The following is a 19,678-nucleotide window of genomic DNA, read 5'->3' on the forward strand; positions in this document are numbered from 1 at the left end:
ATAAAAAATCTTTATTTTGATTTTACTATTGCTTGTTTCCTGATACGTACATGCTACTATTTTTGCTATTTTGCTTTGATCTCTATTTTGTGTTCTTTTAAGCCGGAAATGGATGCTGCTATGTATATTTTTTTGGAGTCCTTGTAATTATTCCTCATCTTAATAAATTCCAGATGGCAATTGCCTTCCTTATCTTCCTTAATAAATTCCAGACAGCAATTGCCTTCCTTATATATAGATTCTAACAATAATATTCTTTTAAAAAGTAAAATAATAGGATAAAAAAGCGTGGGCCGACACGAGGCCCCCTTGTCTGTGAAAGCAGCAGCTTCCAGGAGAGGAAAACAACATCTTCCATCAAAGAGGGAGGCCGTATCTTACCACCCAAAAAAAAAAAACAAAAGGAAGGCCGAAAATAAAGAATGGTCATAGCTATCTCAAAGTCATCCCTCAGCGTCGGTCTTCAAGTATTGCTTCATATCTCATTTTCTGCCGTCCTCCTACCCATCTCATAGCTATCTCATACTCCACTTCCAGGAGAGGAAGTTGTGAGGAGGATCGGGGGCCATGTCTTCCTCTTCCTTGTTGGAGTCTGGTGGAGGAGAGAGGAGAAGAGAGGGATGGTGGAGAAGATTTTTGGACGCGGAGGAGGCCAAGGGTCAGCTGTTGTTCGCCTTGCCCATGATACTCACCAACATGTGCTACTACGCCGTCACGCTTGTCTCGGTTATGTTCGCCGGCCATCTCGGCGACGTCGAGTTGGCCGGCGCCACCCTCGGCAATTCCTGGGGTACCGTCACCGGCCTAGCTCTCATGGTACGTCCAGTCTCTTCATTTTCTTCGAATAACTGTCAACCATGAGTGAGCTCTAGAACTGATCCGTATATATTACTCTATTTGTTTGATAACTTAACTCGTAGTTTTTATTTAGAGAGATAATTTTAAGTTGTGGGGATACAAGCGAGCGACATCGATATCCGTTTGTATCGATATCGAGCCGATATGAACCGATATATTCCGATATATTAGCAGATACAATATTCAAATATGGATGGAGTGTTTTTTTAATCAATTTTCTTAGCTAAAATAATAGTTAATTTGGAGTTTGTATGCTTCCGATGTCTCATTTACCATAGCAGTTGCCAAAATCTCGGCATATCTTGGAACAGAAAATGAATCTCAGTATGATCTGCTGTGCACTGTAGTGGTTGGAGTTTTTTTTATGATACGGACACATTTGGTGTGTGACTAAAATCAAAATCAAAATCTAAATAAGAATTAGAATGGATATATCTCTCAATATATTTGATTCATGACTGCAATTAGTATCATATCAGAAGAGAGTTGGGATTGAGTTTCGGGATACCTTTTGAAATAAGAACGAAAGTGAGACTCTCCCTAACCAAATAACTGAAATGAAAAATACTTATTCCAATTCTCATTCCCATTCCCGTTCGAGAGTCTAACCACCCCTAAACAAACATACCCCAAGATAATTAGCTACTGTGACAAATACTATTAGCTGTAATAATGAAAATAATTAAAAGTGACAGCAAAAGCTAATGAAACAATTTCATAAAATTGCTAGTGTCATGTTGCTATGAATAGATAACCCTGCACAAAATAAAAAATTGAAGCAGCTCATCTTGGATTAGCAACACAAAAATACGGAAAGTTGGTCACGTATTCCAACTACGGTGTTTAGCTCAAGAAAGTCCAAACAAGTCAACAATAACTGCTTTTAGAGTTTATATTTTCATATAATTGATTTTAGTTTTCGGTTTACACAAAATAAAGGTCTAACAAATGTTTTTCCATCAAGCTATGCAACGTGTCTTCCTTCACAATAGAAAGGGTGAAACGCAGTCAGTTCTTTAATCAAGCCTTAGCAAAGCTAATTACTAGGTAGACCCTACTGTACATATACAAAAACAATACTGGCATAATAATTATTGAGACAATTGACACTAGTGATAGTAATCATTATAATTCAAGGCACAAGATATCACATACTTGATGATATTTATGTTGACTTTCTTAGAACCCATAACCTTCTTTTCAAGTGGTTTATAATTTTTCACTCTGCTGCTTACCTATTCTGTTCAAGTTCAGCTGCTTCAAATTACTGTCCCTATGTAGATTTATTAGGTTTGTTCTTTGTACAAGTTGCCAAATTTTTGTAAAAGTGAATCATATGCTTTGAAAGAAAATTATGTTACTGCTTTCTTGGCTCACCACCTCTTTGCTCATCTTTGATGTTCTGTTTCAGACTGGTTTAAGTGGGGCTCTCGAAACACTTTGTGGTCAAGGATTTGGTGCAAAGTTGTATCGGATGCTAGGAATATACCTACAATCATCAGTTATTATAACTACATGCTTTTCGATCTTGGTATCCATCTTATGGTACTGTTCAGAGACCTTATTGATCTGGCTGCATCAAGAACCAGAAGTATCAAAAATGGCTGGCCTCTATCTGAGATATCTGATTCCAGGACTTTTTGCCTATGGCTACTTGCAATGCATCATGAGGTTCCTCCAGACTCAAACAGTGGTGATGCCTCTGGTTGTGTGTTCAGTACTCCCACTAATTTTCCATGTTGGGATAACATATCTACTGATCCATGTCCTGGGCCTTGGATTCAAAGGAACTTCGCTCGCCGGTTCCATATCATTATGGTTATCATTTTTGATGCTGGCACTCTATGTCAATTATGCAGAGAAGTTCAAGAGCACATGGGAAGGGTTTTCAATGGAATCTTTTCAGTTTGTAATTCCTAGCTTGAGGTTGGCTGTTCCTTCGGCGGTGATGGTCTGGTTAGTTAGCAGCACTGCCTTGCATATGCTTGATTGGCATCGCTTTATTTTTAAACATTAAGTAATTTTTTAAATTGGACCTTCTTTTATTTTTTGCAAAAACATTGTCTATACAATCTTGTGTCTGTTCCAAATCAGTTGATAGGCCTTTAGTAAATAGATTAGGAGCTTGAATTGTTTGGGGATCATTTAGGTCAGACAGCATGATTAGCATATGACTGAAGTAATGTGAAGAAAAACTGATTGTATATGAGACAAATATTCAGAACTTTGGACAATGAGAGCTTATAAAGATAACATATATCTGTTGGGTAAAAGAGAGTAATTACAAGTAGGAAGGAGTTTGTTTAGAGAAAATCTGAAGAATACTAGCTGAAAACTGAAAATAGGAAGCTGAATTTGTAAAGCTATTGCTCCTACAATCTTTTTTTCTTTTTACTTTTCTCACATATTTTTTATTACTTTTCTCACATATTTTTTATTATTAGCTTATAATATTTAAGGCCATAATGCAGTGGATGAAAATCAAGCATTAAATACAACTTTGGAAGTCAAAAAACTCATTTTGGAATTAGAACAATCATTTATTATTCTTTACAATATTAAAGACTTAACAAACTGACTTAGCAACTTATTGGACACCCTTAAGGAGATGTTTCAGAACCTTTGACTTTTTGAGAATGCCACCTAGACTGTTGACTGAGCTCCACACTGATATTTTTTAAAAAATCATAGATTACTCACAAATTTTTCTCTTAATTTGTGATTTTCAATTGAGCCTTGAACTTCTCAAATTTCTCTATCATAATGGCTTTAGTAAGTATGTCTACTGGCTGCTCATGTGTACTGACGAAATTCAACTGAATTTCTCCTTTCTGAACAAGATCCCGGATGAAATGATTCCTCAACTCAATATGCTTTATTCTGACATGAAAAATTGAATTTTTAGTCATAGCAATGGCTGACATATTGTCACAATAAATGACAGTTGGCCCTTCTTGCTTCTGACTTAAGTCGGCAAGCAATCTCCTTAACCAAACAGCTTCACATGCTGCTTCAGTTGCCGCAGTATACTCAGCTTCAGCTAATGACAAGGCTACTGTTTGCTGTTTCTTTGAATTCCAAGAGATGACATTTGATCCCAAACAAAATACATAGACAGATGTACTTTTTCTATCCTCCAAAAAATCTATCCAATTTCTATCAGTAAAACCAAATAAAAGACAATCAGTTTCTTTTGAATACCTAATTCCCAGCTTTCTAGTTCCATTAAGATATCGTAGAATCCTTTTTGCTGCAACAAAATGCAAGATGCTAGGCTGGTTCATGAACCTTTACACCATATTCACTGCTTACATAATATCAGGCCTTATGTGTGTTAAATACAACAAGGATCCAACCAAACTTCTGTACACACCTTCACAGCCTTTTTTCCTCCATCATCTTGCTTTAGCTTTTCATTAAGAGCTGAAGGAGTAGCCATAGATTTACTGCCTAGCATCTAAAATTTCTTCAAAACATCAAACAGATATTTTTCTTGGGAAATAAAAATCTCACCCTTTGCTTGCTTGACCTGGATCCCAAGAAAATATTTCATGATTCCCAGATCTGACATCTTAAATTCCTTCATTATAGATTGCTTAAAATCAGCAAGCATTTTCTGATTATTTTCTATGTAGATTAGGTCATCTACGTACAAACATATCAACATAAAATTCTGCCCACACCACTTCATATATAATGAAGGCTCATTAGGACTCCTCAGAAATCTATTTTGCTAGAAATAAGAATCTATTATGTTGTTTCAGGTTCTGGGGACTTGTTTAAGATCATATAAAGCCTTTTTCAGCCTATATACCTTTCCTTCTTTGCCCTCAAGCTCATATCCTTGAGGCTGCTCAACATATACTTCTTCTTCAAGCTCTCCATTAAGAAAAGCTGACTTTACATTAAGCTAAAACACCTGCAATTCTAACTATGCTATAATGGCCAGTACTATTCTGATTGTTTCTATGCGAGCAACCGGAGCAAATATTTTATTGAAATCAATTTCGAGCTATTAAGAATAGCCCTTTGCAACCAGCCTTGCTTTGTGCTTCTGGATGCTTCCATCTTCATTAAACTGTCTTATAGACCCACTTCAAGCCAATTACATCCTTCCCTCTTGAAAGATCTACAAGCTCTCATGTTTTATTCATCTCAATTATGGTAGTCTCATCATCGATTGCTTGAATCCACTTTTCTTCCTTCACTGCTTCTTCAAATATGTGAGGTTCACAAGAAAACAAAGCAAATTCATATATTTGGCTAGCATAATAACTTTGAAAATCATCATACCTATCAAGAGAGTGCCTGATCCTGTCTGATCTTCTCAAAATAGGAGGTGAAGATGAAGTTTCAAGTTCTGAATTTGCACTTCCAGCGATAAAATCTTCAGAATCTAAGGGCTGTTGTTGCTGAACTTTTTCTGTTTTATTTGTTGGAGAAAAATCAGACAATGTACTTGATTTTTGAGTGTTGCTACCCCACTCCAGTTCTGCTAGCTCATCAAATAAAATATTTCAAGCCATAACCAACTTCTTATTATATAGATTCAGCAATCTATAGCCTTTAGACTCATCACTATAACCCACAAACAAATTTTTTTTTCCTTTTTCATCAAATTTATCCTTGTTCAGGGCTTTGTTTAGTGCATAGGCAGGACAACCAAAGATCTTTAAATGACTTATCTGTGACTTCCTTCCAGTTCAAGCTTCAAAAGGAGTTTTATTTCGAACCACTTTTGTTGGAGAACAGTTCAGAATATATACTATTGTATGAACAGCTTCAGCCCACAAATTGTTGGAAAGTCCTTTGCCTTTGAGCATACTTCTTGCCATTTCAACTATGGTCCTGTTCTTTCTCTCAACAACTCTATTTTGTTGAGGACTTCTACTCACTGTCAGTTGTCTTAGGATCTTCTCTTTCCTACAAAACTCCATAAAGGGATGAAAAATAAACTCTCCTCCACGATCAGTCCTTAAGGACTTTATCTTGCAGTCACTTTTCTTCTTAATACGAGCTTTAAACTCCATAAAAATAGAAAATACATCTGATTTCTGACTTATAAAATAAATCCAGATCATCCTTGTAAAATTATCTACAAACAGTAGAAAATACCTCTTACTTCCAAGTGAAGGTGTTCTTGTAAGACCAAAGATATCTGTATGCACCAACTCTAAATATACCTTTGCTCTCCATGCTGTCTTTGGAAAAGGAAGATGATGCATTTTTCTATAAACACAATCTTCACAGATTCTGTTCTTTTGATCTAATTGAGGTAATCCAACCACCATCTTCTTTTGTTGTAGAAGCTTCAGCCTTTCTTGATTTAGATGATCATATCTTGGATGCCAAAGATGGGATTCATCGGCAACATCACTTTTTAGAGCAATATTGATTGAATATTTCATTGTTAAAGGAAAAACTTTATTTCTGGTCATCTCCACTTTAGCTATCAAGGTATTGTTCTTTTTATCAATAATTTTGCATTCATTGTTGACAAAAACAAACTTGATAACCCTTCTGAACTAACTGTCCAATACTAAGCAAGTTATGTGCAAGGTTTGGTATATATAGAACATCTTCAATGTACCTTTGGCTTCCAGCTTTTGTGTTGATAGTAATAACTCCTTTTCCTTAAATTTTTTCTGCTTTTCCATCATCGAGAATCACTTGATTTGTTATGCTTTCATCCAGCTTGGCAAAAAGCTCCTTATTTTCAATCATGTGGTTACTACAACCACTATCAAGAAACCAAACTTTATTTTCTTTGGCTTCAGCATTCATACAGGTGTAAAACACCTCTTCTTCCTCATTTTCTTTGGTGAAGTTTGCTTCATTTCTTTCTATCTTCTGATGCCAGCAATCCCTTTGAGAATGATTAGGAACTTTATACCTTCTGCATCTGAAATAGCACTCAGATGATGCATGATTAGTTTTCTTGTAAATAATGTAAGAAGAACCTGAATTTCCTTACTTTTAAGGCTAAAAATCCCTTCCACGACCTCTACCTCTGTCGTGACCTCTTCCTTGATTCCCTTGGCCTCTTTCTTGGTTCCTTTAGCCTCTTCCTTGATTCCCTTGACCTCTTTTCTTCTCATGTTCATCTCTAGACAGATTGACTTTAGACTGAAAAGCCTGCTCCAAAGGCTAATTTGATGACTTCCGAATCCTCTCTTCATGTGATTCAAAAGAACCACTAAGATCAAACATTGACATCTTTGAAAAATTCTTTGATTCTTCGATTGCTGCAGTAGCATGATCAAACTTATGAGGAAAACTCCTAAGAATCTTTTGTACAATCTACTTTTCTTCAATTCTACCTCCATAGCATCTAATCTAATTTATAATTTCGACTACTCTAAAAAAAAACTCTTTAATGGATTTTGAATCCTTCATTTGAAGATTATCAAAACTCCTCCATAGGGATTACAGTCGGATGGAAATGACTTTCTCATTTTTTTGAAACTCCTTCAAGGTTTTCCAAGCAACTTTGACTTTGGTGATGCTGTAGATGCTAGGGTAATTTGCTTTACTCACTCCTTGATGTAGATACCTCAAGGCAAGAGCATTCTTCTTCACATTCTCTTTGTATTGTGACTGTTTTCAGCAGTTCATGATATACTTGAACCTGCAACAGATGGTTCTTCATAGTCTTCTTCTATCAAATCTCACAAATTTTAAGAGATGAAGAAGAACATCATTTGATCACTCCAATACCCATAATTTTCACCCTCAAAGATTGGAACTTGACTTTGTGAATAAGAAAAGAGGGTGCTGGAAGAAGATGAAGGATTGGTAGCCATATCAAGCTAATCGTAGCTCTAATACCAAATTTGTTGGATAAAAGAGAGTAATTATAAGTAGGAAGAAGTTTGTTTAGAAAAAATCTGAAGAATACTTGCTGAAAACTGAAAATAGGAAGCTGAATTTGCAAAGCTACTACTCCTACAATCTTTTTTTTGCTTTTTTCACATATTTTTTAGTATTAGCTTACAATATTTAAGGCTATAATGCAGTGGACAAAAATTAAGCATTAAATATAATTTTGAAAGTAAAAAAACTCATTTTGAAAATAGAATAATCACTTATTGTTCTTTACAATATTAAAGACTTAATAAGCTGACTTAGAAACTTGTTGCACGTCATTAAGAAGATTTTTCAGAACCTTTGACTTTTCTAAAATGCCACCTAAACTGTTGATTGGGCCCCACACTGATATTTTTTAAAAAATTATAGATTACTCATAATATCTTCTTGTTCAAGACATAAAGTCATGATTCTTGTCTATTATTATCTTCAGATATCTACATTTTGGATATTGAGATCAACTATAAATGCATCATGACCTGTGTATCTTATCTTCTGCTTGTAGTATATACTGATTCATTTATGTAGAGATGTCATTATTTAAAATTATATTTTTTTTAATTATGACAAATGGAATCTATGGCATCTGCCATTGTGCTGAAGACAAGCACCTCTAGTCAAGTAACAAGGTAAGATTTTTACTAAATAAAGAAAAGAAAAATTAAACATGCTAAGACAACATTGAGGTTAATGGGTGGTTGAATAATTTATTTCAATGCACAAGGATCATGGTCATCATGAGATTGTGTGAATAGCAGATCTCGACTAGAAAAGTAAGAAAAGTAGATATAGAATATTCAAGCAGGTTAGAAGGCTCTATCTCTATGATAAGTCACAAATGAAAATATTAAGAGAATATAGATTGTTGCTGAAATATTGAAGGCAGTAAAAAGTTGCACAAAGCTTGCGAGGAGAAGGAAAATATTTATTACTCACCTAACAAAATTGCTGACGGGAGGTAACCCATCTTGCAGTGTCATGGGAACAGAAATTTAGGGATATACCCCATAGAAGAACTTGCATCACTTTCCATGACGCACTCCTGAATCTTTCCCAAGAGAAAATTGAACAGATTTTGTGTTAGTACGGAGGATAGTGGTTACTTTCTTGAGTTCTACCAGATGATCATGAAAAAAAAAGAGCAAGCTAAAAAATATGAAAAAATGTATTCAAATCCAGAGTTCCTAACTATCTAGTTCTCTGGTAAATGTAGAAAAAGCTACATGATTGACTGCAACTGAAATAAAAAATGTTAGATATTCTTTCAATTCCATAGGATAAAGAGGGTATGCTTATCTCTTATGAGTGAAAATAGATACTAAGGAGATAAAAATACTGGAATAGAATTTTGCTAACATTAATTACTAATAAATTTTACTTGAAGGAAAAATTGTTTTACGAATGATTGATCAAAATCTTGTTTCAAGCTAATTATGTACTTTAAATATCTATATTTGTCTGCTTTCTTTCTTATGTAACCAATGGAATCAAAAATCTTCATCAGTTTCCATCTTTTCTTCAGATGGAATTCTGGAACTCATGTTTCAATCATATTGTGGGTTCAGAGAGGACCAAGTACTATAATGGATGAGTTTCCTTCTTTTGGAGAATGATGCATTTCAGAGGATCTAAAACTGATGATTTCTTTCTTGATATCTATCAACTCATGTTTTGGAGAGATCTCTTCAAAATATTCTTCTTCAATAGAGAACATTAAAACTTTTGAAAGATTTTGCTACTAACTTGCTCCGAACTTCAGGATGAACAATACATTAATTTTCTTAGTTGAGACGAGTTTTTTTCAACTTATTCCAAGACTACCATTCCAGGAGGATATGTTCCTGTGCAACATTTTGGCCATCCCTTTTCTCAGCCAGATTGAAACAAAAGTATATATTGTGATCCATTTTGAATGAAGTGATGGAAGCAGTGGAAGATTGAAATGGGGATTGTTGCTCTTTATTCAGCAACATAAGTTGGGATTCTCTTCCAGTTTTCTATTGCTATGTTTGTAGATTTATTTCTTTCATCTTTTAATTCTAATTTCTGCTCAGGAAACAAAGACAAAATTATGGATACTATGGTACGTAGACTACAATTAAATAGCTGTTGGTTGGCACCTCTCCTCTAATGGTTTGCCCTGAGGAGGTCCAGGATTCAAATTCTGAATATTGCTCCCACAAAAAAGAAAGGGAAAACACAGAGAACAAAACAGAGGCATGGTACAAAAATGCATTACTCATAACAAACGGAATGCGTTATATGCACTACTTTATCCATTGCTTTGTCTGTCCATTTTTAGCCATTTGGTTTCCCATGGCTCTTTTGCTTATGGTTCAAACTGCAAACTCCTGGTTTTCTTTCTTTTTTCAGCTTGGAGTATTGTGCTTTCGAGATCCTTGTTTTGCTTGCTGGATTGATGCCAAACTCTGAGTTGAGTACTTCGGTAGTAGCAATGTGGTATGATTTCTCATCCTTCTAAATTTTAAATTCATCTTTCTGAGTATGGTTAAAGAGCAACTCCAACACTAGACAATAGGAACTAAGTGTCACATGTGATCCAGTGTGAACACAGAAGCAATCTCGTACATGATCACATATGGATTCAGTGCAGTTGTGAGGTACATCAAGCAACTCTCTTCAGTTACGTTAGATAGTTTTCTTTTATGAGGGTTACCTATTTATTGAATAGGTAAATTTTGTTCCAGCACGCGTGTGTCAAATGAGATAGGCGCCGGAAATACAGAGAAGGCTAAGAATGCTGTTGCTGTAACACTGAAGCTCTCGGTCTTGCTAGCGTTGACAATTGTTCTTTTACTAGTTTTCGGTCATAATATATGGGCAAGCTTTTTCAGCAGCAGTTATGCTATTATAAGGAAATTTGCTTACATGACTCCACTACTCACAGTGTCTATAGTATTGGACTCGGCTCAAGGAGTTTTATCTGGTAACTTTTCTGCTATTATTTTATGGTAGTTATAGCCATGAAGTTTCAGAACTTCTCTTATGCAGTGATTTGCAGGGGTATCTAGAGGCTGTGGTTGGCAGCACTTGGCAGCATGGGCCAACTTAGTAGCATTTTACATAATCGGCATGCCATTTGCTCTTCTTTTTGGATTCAAGTTGGGATTTCATGATAAGGTGAGTAGACTTTGCTTATTCTCGAAAACATGGCTATTAGATATACAATTGTGAGGATAAAATTCATTATGTTTCTTTCATTCTCTTTTTCACTTTTCACAATTTAACACTTGCAACGCTACAACTCCACATCTGAATAGTTATGTTCTTGCATTCACAACCATGCTGTGTAACTAAGACCTTGGATAAGGGTCACATGATAGCCCTCAGCACAAGAGGTTAGAGGTGCCCCTCCCATGATGCCTCCAAACCCTCAGCACAAAAAGATGGCAGCAGTCAACTGCAGGGCTTTGATAGGAAGAAAATTCACCAGCGAGTAAGCTGACAGTTTCTGATTCTATCTGATCCTGTTGCTTGAGCGGACCAGTAATAAATTCTTTGCATAACATTCCACATCCTTTTGCCACGTGTAATATTGCAAAAAATGCATCTTATTTTTCTTTTCTTTTGAAAATGATCAGTTAGACATGATCTCTAGGTTTCCAGTTGAGTTTAAAAAGTTTTAAGGTTTCTGAAGTAAGGTTTCTTGGTGCAGGGATTGTGGATGGGTTTGATCTGTGGTCTCTTCTGTCAGGCTTCCACGCTCTTAGTGATCACTCTGCGCACTAAATGGACAAGATTAGACCTCCAAGTGAAGGATAAACAAAATTATGTGCTTGTTTAGCGAGCGGCTTTATAGAACTCATGAAGTGACGCAAGATACTCGCATCATCTAATAATAAGCCAATGAATGCCTATTCTTTCTAGGATTGAGCATTCTCAGTTTCAAAGTATGATCTCGCTTGTTTATCAATTAGCAAGACTGTTAGCACCAAAGTTCATGTGTTCTTTGGTTTACCATATGTATGCAAACAATAGAACAAGCACTACTAGAGTCTTCTTCCACCGAGATTGCAGTGGTATGTAACTCCCTGGCATGCATTATAATTTTTTCCCATGCTCAGCCACTGTAACTATGACTTCAGAGAAACAGAAGCCAGCAGTGACAACAACAGACCCACGATTGTCCCGCCCGACGAAGCTTGCCCCAGCACAATCAATACTTCATCAAAATTATTTTTTAATATAACTGGTTGTAGGGAGTGCAAATAATGATTAAGGGAAAGAACAAGCTGGATGCAGCGACTGGTCCTGAGTGAGCCAAGGTACATCTAGAAGAACTGGCAGTAGAATGACTTTGTTTCAGTTGGTAAAGTTCATTACTGGCTGCTAGAGCTTGCTAACAATTTGGCTGAGAGGAGGATTGCCTTCAAAGACAACTTTATTCCTAGCCAACCAAGTGTTGCAGGTGACATTGCATAATGAAATTAGAAAGTTCTTATTGTTAGTTATGGATGTATGGTGGGCTCATATACTTGACCTCTGATGCCACTATATTGGTGGCAATGGAAGCACCAAAGTTGTAATATCACTCAAATTAATATGGTGGAGAGAATATGAGAGGGTAGATGGAGTATAACACTAATATTATTTCACTCCTTTAGCTCTTCCTGCTTGTTTACAGGAGGAATGGAACAAAAATCGTATGAGGCGGGCATTAGAGAAAAAATTATTGGGTGGGTTTTATAGTTTGCTATATTTCTCCTACCAATTTTAAAAAAGAAATTTGAAAGGCAAAGACTTCTACTAATGAATGGTTAGTCTCATAATTAAAAAAAAAATGTGGTATTTATTTTCATCATCATTTTCATAATATTTTTTTTATTGATTAATACTATATGGCTAAGTGATGCACACCAAGTAAATTAATTATTAAGCAAGTTAATACATATCTTTAGATAAATTAATAAATAATTTTTAGAATATAAGATTTATCAATATATAGTATGTGGTCAGATGATACACACTAAGCAAGTTAATCATCTAGCAATCCCAATACATACTTCGAAGCAAATTAATGCATAATTTTCAAAACATTATATTTACCAATATACACTATATAATATGATAATAGACACTTATCAATTTCTTAACACATATTGCAAGCTTCTTTAATACACATCTAGCAGTGATCCAATACACACCTCTAGGTAAATTAATAACATAATTTTTTGAACATGAAGTTCACTAATACACAATATATAGTCAAGTAATACACATTTTGCAAATTAGTCATCTAACAATTTGATATATACTTTCAGACAAATTAATGCATAATTTTTCAAAATATTATAGTCATTAATATATACTACATGATCAGGTAATATGTATGTATCAACTTTCTAATATATACTGCAAGCTTTTTTGATATATATCTAGGAATATTGAATATACATCTTCAGATAAACTAATACACAATTTTTAGAACATATTTTTTTTCTAAAGATATATATTAGATCACTAGGGAGTATGTATCAAAGAAACTTATGGTATATATTAGAAAGTCGATGATCGTGCATCACCAAGCCATGTGGTATATACTGGTAAATACAATGTTTCAAAAACTATATATCAATTTGCTTGGATGTATATATTGATTGTTAGATGACTAATTTGCTAGGTACATATCATCTGACTATATATTATGTATTGATGACTCTATATTTTGAAAATTATATATCAATTTATCTAGAAGTGCATATTGATTTGCTTGATGATTGATTTATTTAGTATGTATCATATGATTATGTACTGTGTATCGGTAAAAAATATATACTGCAAATGAGAATGAAAGAGAATATCATATTTTGTTAATCACGAGACTGATGACTCTGTTAGTAGAAAAATCTTTGACTTTTAGGTCTTTTCTTTAAGATTAGCAATAAGAGAAATATGACAAACTATAAAGCCCATCCCATAATTTTTTCTCTAGTGCCCGCCCTATATGATTCTTGTTCAGACGAATGAGTACATGGCTTTATATAGTTATATGATGACTCTTGATATTCCCTTAACATAAAGGTACTAAAACATCTAGAGACAATTATTAATACTTATATGAAACTCTTAAACACCCTTTGGGAACACTAAAGATGTTGGAATTCGGGGTTTGAAACATGCATATGTATTTCAAAAATTTTATTTTCTAAACACCGTAGCGGAGAATAAGATTAAAATACTTTTAATCTGAATTATGCATGCATAAAAATATAAAGCTACATGGATCTATCTCATATGCTGAAATTGATATATGCTGAAATTCAGATTGTGATCAAATCACATACCTGTTTCGTAATCCTTTTCTTCAAATCTAGATCTGGAAGAGAAGAAGTTCTCTTTTAGCTGAACAAATATCCAGCCTCTACGAGTATCCACTCGGGATTAGTCTGGAACAGTCCTCTTTAATTTGAATTTTGGTTCTCCAAAATTCAATCTGCTGAATCTGAACGAAGCCTGGATTACGATCAATGCTTGATCTTTCTCCTTAATCTTCTTCTTCTCCTCTTCTCTAGAGTTTCTCCTTGCTTTATGCTGCTACAAAATACTGGCAACCAGCAAATTATGGGATGCCCAACACCTTGGGACTCGCGTCCCAAGGGATGGGCGTGTAGAATGCCCAAGAGAAGAGAAAAGGAGAGGAAGAGATGGCATGGGGAGAGCTTTTGGGCGTGAGGTGCTGCTGGTTTGGATGCTCTAGGGATCTTAGGAGAAGTCTTTTTAAATAGGCATAAGGATTGAATCCTATTCAATCACATAATACAAGTCCTACTTGCATTGGATTTTTTATTAACTTAAGTTATCCAACTTACTTTAGGAGACTCTTTAGGCACCAACAATTAGAGCCCTTGCACCCATAATTAGACACCCCAAAATACACTTAAGAGATACCCCATAAGAGAAGTAAAAATTCTCTAATCAATGGACATGCCCAACTTAATCAAATCAAGGTAGTGCCTAAAAATAACTATCAAGAAAATTAATTAGAGACTTACATCCTTAATTAATATGATCCATAACCTTAGACATCCAACAATTGAAGTCTCATGAATCTAATTCATGTAGGTTATTAGCAAGTAATTAAGTTAGAATTATCTTATCAAATAATAAATCCCAACGGAAAGAAGAATTAGGTCCAACCATGTGCTAGCAAGGTTATCATGAACCCAATGAGTTTTTCTAAACCCAATTGACACTTCATAAGCTCAATTACTTATTCCAGGCTTAATTCTTTTGTTGTGTGATCCCATAGGTTCAATTCTATCTGATAGTGAGATATATAATGATCTCTATCATTGTATCATTGAAACTCTTTTCAATGGATCGGATCAATTTCACTCTAACTTAGCAAGGATTGTTGATCCAAAACGATCTTAGTGAGCTCTCACAATCCACCAGTGATATCTAACAGTATATAGTGACAATCCAATAGAACTGAAATGAACCTCTAAGTATAGTTAATATATGATTTAGTCCCTCTATCGTGAGTCCCGACTAGATAGCAGATCATCGATAAATCGTCAAACCCAACATCAGTCATATGACAGATTCGATTAGCTCAAGTCCAGTTGTGACTTCTATAAAAAAATTTTTCCATCAATCACATTACTATGGCTATAGATTCTTGGATTTAGTCTTTCAAATCTCATAGGACTACTCCTCTCTATCAAGATCGATAGATCCTATCTTGATACGCATCCCACTTTTACAATGGACAAACTATCGCCAATATCCACTACAAGAGCTCATTGAGATCCATATTTATGTGTCAGTCAAACTTCAACAGCCTCACTACGAGCAGTAGTACCATCTCAAGTCAAAGAATCAGTCACACAACTACAGCATCAAGATAATCACTGACGATCGAATAGAAATCCAAGTGATCTCTCGAATGGTCACGCTCAGTACTAGTTATTCTCTAACAACAACTCATACTCGTCGCCCTATGTCTCTATACAGTAGACCAAAAACTCATCTATCCCGAAGAAAGTGATTTGTCCACTAGTCTATCCAGATCTATTACCGTCCTCATGATGATCCTATGATCGAAAGTATTTAAAAATTAAATATATGTCTCTAATTCTCAATACTTTAAGAATATGCATCGAAATTAATTTCATAGATGATTAAAGGACACATCACACTTGAATGATAAAGAAATTATCCTTTTATTGATCATATCAATATATTAAGTATAAAATTGTGCTCTAAATTTGTTACAATGTGTCAGCCATATTTGCTTTTAGGACATACATCTAACAATCTCCTACTTGGACTAAAGTCAATTGGCCACAAATCTAAGTCCCATCTTCTTGAGGTGGACTTTCATTTTTGGTTGGCTCAATTGCTTAGTCAGCAGGTCTACCACATCATTCGCAGAGTCTACTCTTCGTACCTCAATATATTTCTTTTTGAGATAGTCGCGTATGATATGAAAATACCACTCGATATACTTAGATTTTTGATGAAATCTTAGATCCTTAGCAAGTGCTATGGCTCCATTGTTGTCACAGTATAGTGGTATGGCATTCGATGTCATAACTCCAAATTTTGTAATAAATTTTTTGAACCAGAAGTCTTCCTTTGTAGCATCCGAAGCAGTGATATACTTAGCCTCCGTGGTTGAATCCGCTATGATGGGTTGTTTGAAACTCTTCCAGCTAACTGCACCATCATTGCAAACGAACACATATCCTGAAGTAGACTTTCTATCATCAGAATCAAATATGAAGTCTGAGTCAGTATAGCCCTCGACTCGTAACTCAGAATCACCTCCAAAGATCAAGAACAAATCTTTAGTCCTTAAGTACTTAAGCATATTCTTCACAGCTATCCAATGCTCCTCGTCTGGGTTCGACTGATACTTGCTCGTGACACTCACGGCAAGGACAATATCAAGTCAAGTACATAGCATGACATACATGAAGCTTCCTATGATCGAGGCATAAAGAATCCTCTCATGCGCTGAATCTCCTCAGATGTGGTCGGATACATCATCTTGAAGAGACTAATACCATGCCTAAGAGGTGAGAGACCTCTTTTGGAGTTTTTTATGCTGAACCTCTTCAGCATATTCTCTATGTACAGCTTTTGTGACAGACCAAGCATCCGTTTAGATCTATCCCTATAGACCTTTATTCCAAAAATATAGGACACTTCTCCAAGGTCTTTCATAGAGAATTTTTTGGACAACCATCTTTTGACCATGGTCAGCATGGGAATGTCATTCCCAATAAGGAGAATATCATCCATATACAATATAAAGAAGGTGATCGCACTCCCACTGACTCTTTTGTACATACAAGATTTTTTTTCATTTTTGATGAAATCAAATGATTTGATTGCCTCATCAAAATGATGGTTCCAACTCTGAAAAGCCTGCTTTAATCCGTATAGGTATCTTTGCAGCTTGCAAACTCTGTGATCACCATCACCGGACATGAAACCCATAGGCTGCTCCATATAGATATCTTCCTCAAGATATCCATTCAGAAAAGCAATTTTTATTGGGTTTCGAATCATGCAACGAAAGACTGGATTTCAAAATTTTTATGAAATCTGATAAATTTGAAATCCAAAATTCTAGGATCTCCCTTGGTATATTCAATCAAACATATATACCTATAAGTGAGGTTTAGAAATAAAATCTTAGGTCGGTGAAGAATGGAAGAAGCTGGTATCCTTTCTTTTCCATGAGGCGCCCAAACATTCGCCCTCCAACAGGTGATCCATACAAAATCAGGATCAAAAAAAATGCTCCGACAGAATCTTGCCTTATCAAATTCTACTCCCGAGAGCTATCTTGCCTTGCTAGGATCAATTCCCAGCACTCCTTCATCAATTCTCTCTTAAATGGCCAAAACCCCTCTTTTAGCCTTTCAAAAAGATCTTCCTAAACCCTTGTCCTAATGGAAGACTCCTTGTCTTGAAGTCTAAGACCTTGTCTTAAAGAAGACCCCTTGTCTTAAAACTATAAGACCTTGTCTTAACAAGGGAAGAAAGAAACTTTATCAGACTTCTGATTGATTTTTATCCAGACCAAAGGAGGGGTATTTATAACGTACGAATAGATGCTAATACATCTATTTGTAAAAGCCTTGAATCTGATTATTAACGTATCAAATATGTCCTTTAATCAGAAGGACCATTGTTATGCGTTATAAATTTATACGACGTTTAAGCATCGTATGACATCTTTTCAATAACCGAACTTCCTTATGATTGTTTGACTAAGTCAAACCTGATCCTAGCCATCCAAATCTCATGCCATAATCTGATTAAGGCCTTGGATTTAATTTAAAACCCTGAGAGAGAATTGATACGTGAAAAGTTACGAAGAAATTTTTAGCCTTCTAGAATTGGCGCCACCAAGATCCCATCTTGGCCCTCCAAATGTGTTTTGACTTGGTCAAATCACTCAACCAAAGGTAGGAATTTAATCTTGGCCCTCTAATCCTTATCCCAAAAAGGTGATTAATGTGCAGAAGGACTCTTAGCCCTTCTGCATGCCAAGATAAAATGTCATGCGCCAAGAACCATGCGCCAAACCTTATCCACTTTATCTCCATGCCATTTAGGTATTTTAATCCCATTAAAATTCTTCAAAAATGGCATGCAACAAGATAAAGGAAAGAGGTTAGTTGGTGTCAAAAATTAAGATTAGATCCTTCCATGAGAAGGACTCTAATCCTCTCACACGTTACAAGTCTTCATGCGCTAAAACCCAAATGCATGACTTGATTTCCATGCCCCATAAGCCATAGATTTTAATCTCATTAAAATCTCATAAAATTAGGCATTAAACCTCATCAAATAATGATTAAAATAGCATAGAAATTTGGAGTAAAATCTCTTTGGAGAAGGACTTCTTGTATGCACACAATTCTTGCACCAAACAACGTGGCACCATACACCAAGAGTCCTACCAACTTGGGACTCTTGATAAATGATGTTAAAATCATGAAAAAATTCTCAATTAAGGCTGATTAAAATAGGCACTAACCAAATTAAGTCCCACTTAATTTTTGTTGACTTATTGGCAAGGTTTCAAATCCAAATAGATTAGGTTAGGAGCTTGGGTTAGCCAACAAGTGCTAGCTTGTCAATTAGGCACCCAATCCAGAACCAATATCCCATGATTAAATCAAATAAAATCTTTGACTAATTTTTTGATGTGTGTAACCCTTTGGATTTCACATCTAGCCAGTAGTAGGTCTGGATTTATGTTGATCCGAATTGACTAGAGTCCATCTAACCGAATTAGGTCAAACCGATACATATCCAAGTTGTCAAATTAGAACCCTTTCTAATTGACCCATGAATTAAACTCTTTAATTTATGAAAACCTACAAGACATAATTGACGTCTAGCAACATATTATGTCTACCCAAAAGATGTAAAATTTTTTGATAAAAATATCAAAAATACTCTTCAGTGGCAAGTTACTGTGCAATTCAATCCTTCGATCATCCAACATCCTGAATATGATTATGGATATGGAACCAAGTCAAATCTAATTTTATATTCATATTTATCTCGATCATAAGATGATGATTCAATTAATAAAATATTAAAAACTTTTTTTAATTTTCATTCTACTTTGATCAAAGTCTTCTTGAATCATCTCTCGATCGGAACAAGTAGGATGCGATCTCCTTTTTAATTAAAGTGATTGATTTCATGTTGACCTACTCATAACCTCTACACATAATCCACCATATCTAGAATACCCCGTACATGACTAAGTCATGAATGAGTATGAATCAAAACTATGGTTTCATATGCACAAGGTACCATGATGGTCTTAGGTCTAAGGACCACATGCACAATCCCATTAGAGAAGCATCTCTTGACATTAGAATTCTATAAGATATTTCTCATGTCGGATCAATTCAGTGAACTTATTCTCTAATGAGCATCCACACTCTTGTATTAG

The 19,678-nt window shown here is 35.3% G+C and overlaps 1 protein-coding gene and 1 long non-coding RNA gene across 3 annotated transcripts; both read left to right on the forward strand.

The window, feature by feature from the left end:
* The first annotated feature begins 392 nt into the window (after positions 1-392).
* Positions 393-11,751, forward strand: LOC105046815 (protein DETOXIFICATION 18). 2 transcript variants are annotated; one of them, XR_003801116.2, is made up of 8 exons: positions 393-816; positions 2,270-2,814; positions 10,099-10,185; positions 10,290-10,346; positions 10,434-10,672; positions 10,748-10,866; positions 11,045-11,182; positions 11,402-11,751. XR_003801116.2 is itself a non-coding variant. In XM_010925540.4 (7 exons), the coding sequence occupies exons 1-7, from the start codon at positions 568-570 to the stop codon at positions 11,528-11,530; spliced, it is 1,425 nt and encodes a 474-aa protein (XP_010923842.1). In that variant the 5' UTR covers positions 395-567; the 3' UTR covers positions 11,531-11,751. The 2 variants fall into 2 exon arrangements, 1 of the variants encoding a protein (XP_010923842.1); XM_010925540.4 differs by lacking the exon at positions 11,045-11,182 and having other exon boundaries at positions 395-816.
* LOC140858570 (uncharacterized) lies at positions 2,821-9,701 on the forward strand. The gene is made up of 2 exons (XR_012142134.1): positions 2,821-6,315; positions 9,248-9,701. It is a non-coding gene; the product is annotated as an uncharacterized lncRNA (long non-coding RNA).
* Positions 11,752-19,678: the final 7,927 nt, after the last annotated feature.

The sequence above is a fragment of the Elaeis guineensis genome, chromosome 6 (genome assembly GCF_000442705.2).
Source record: "Elaeis guineensis isolate ETL-2024a chromosome 6, EG11, whole genome shotgun sequence".
In the NCBI taxonomy this organism is placed as follows: domain Eukaryota; kingdom Viridiplantae; phylum Streptophyta; class Magnoliopsida; order Arecales; family Arecaceae; genus Elaeis; species Elaeis guineensis.

Coding starts and splice junctions, on each gene's coding strand:
- LOC105046815 (XM_010925540.4), top strand. CDS start 568: ATGTCTTCCTCTTCCTTGTTGGAGTCTGGTGGAGGAGAGAGGAGAAGA. Junction 10,186..10,289: donor ACTTCGGTAGTAGCAATGTG/GTATGATTTCTC, acceptor CATGTGATCCAG/TGTGAACACAGAAGCAATCT. Junction 10,867..11,401: donor AGTTGGGATTTCATGATAAG/GTGAGTAGACTT, acceptor TTCTTGGTGCAG/GGATTGTGGATGGGTTTGAT.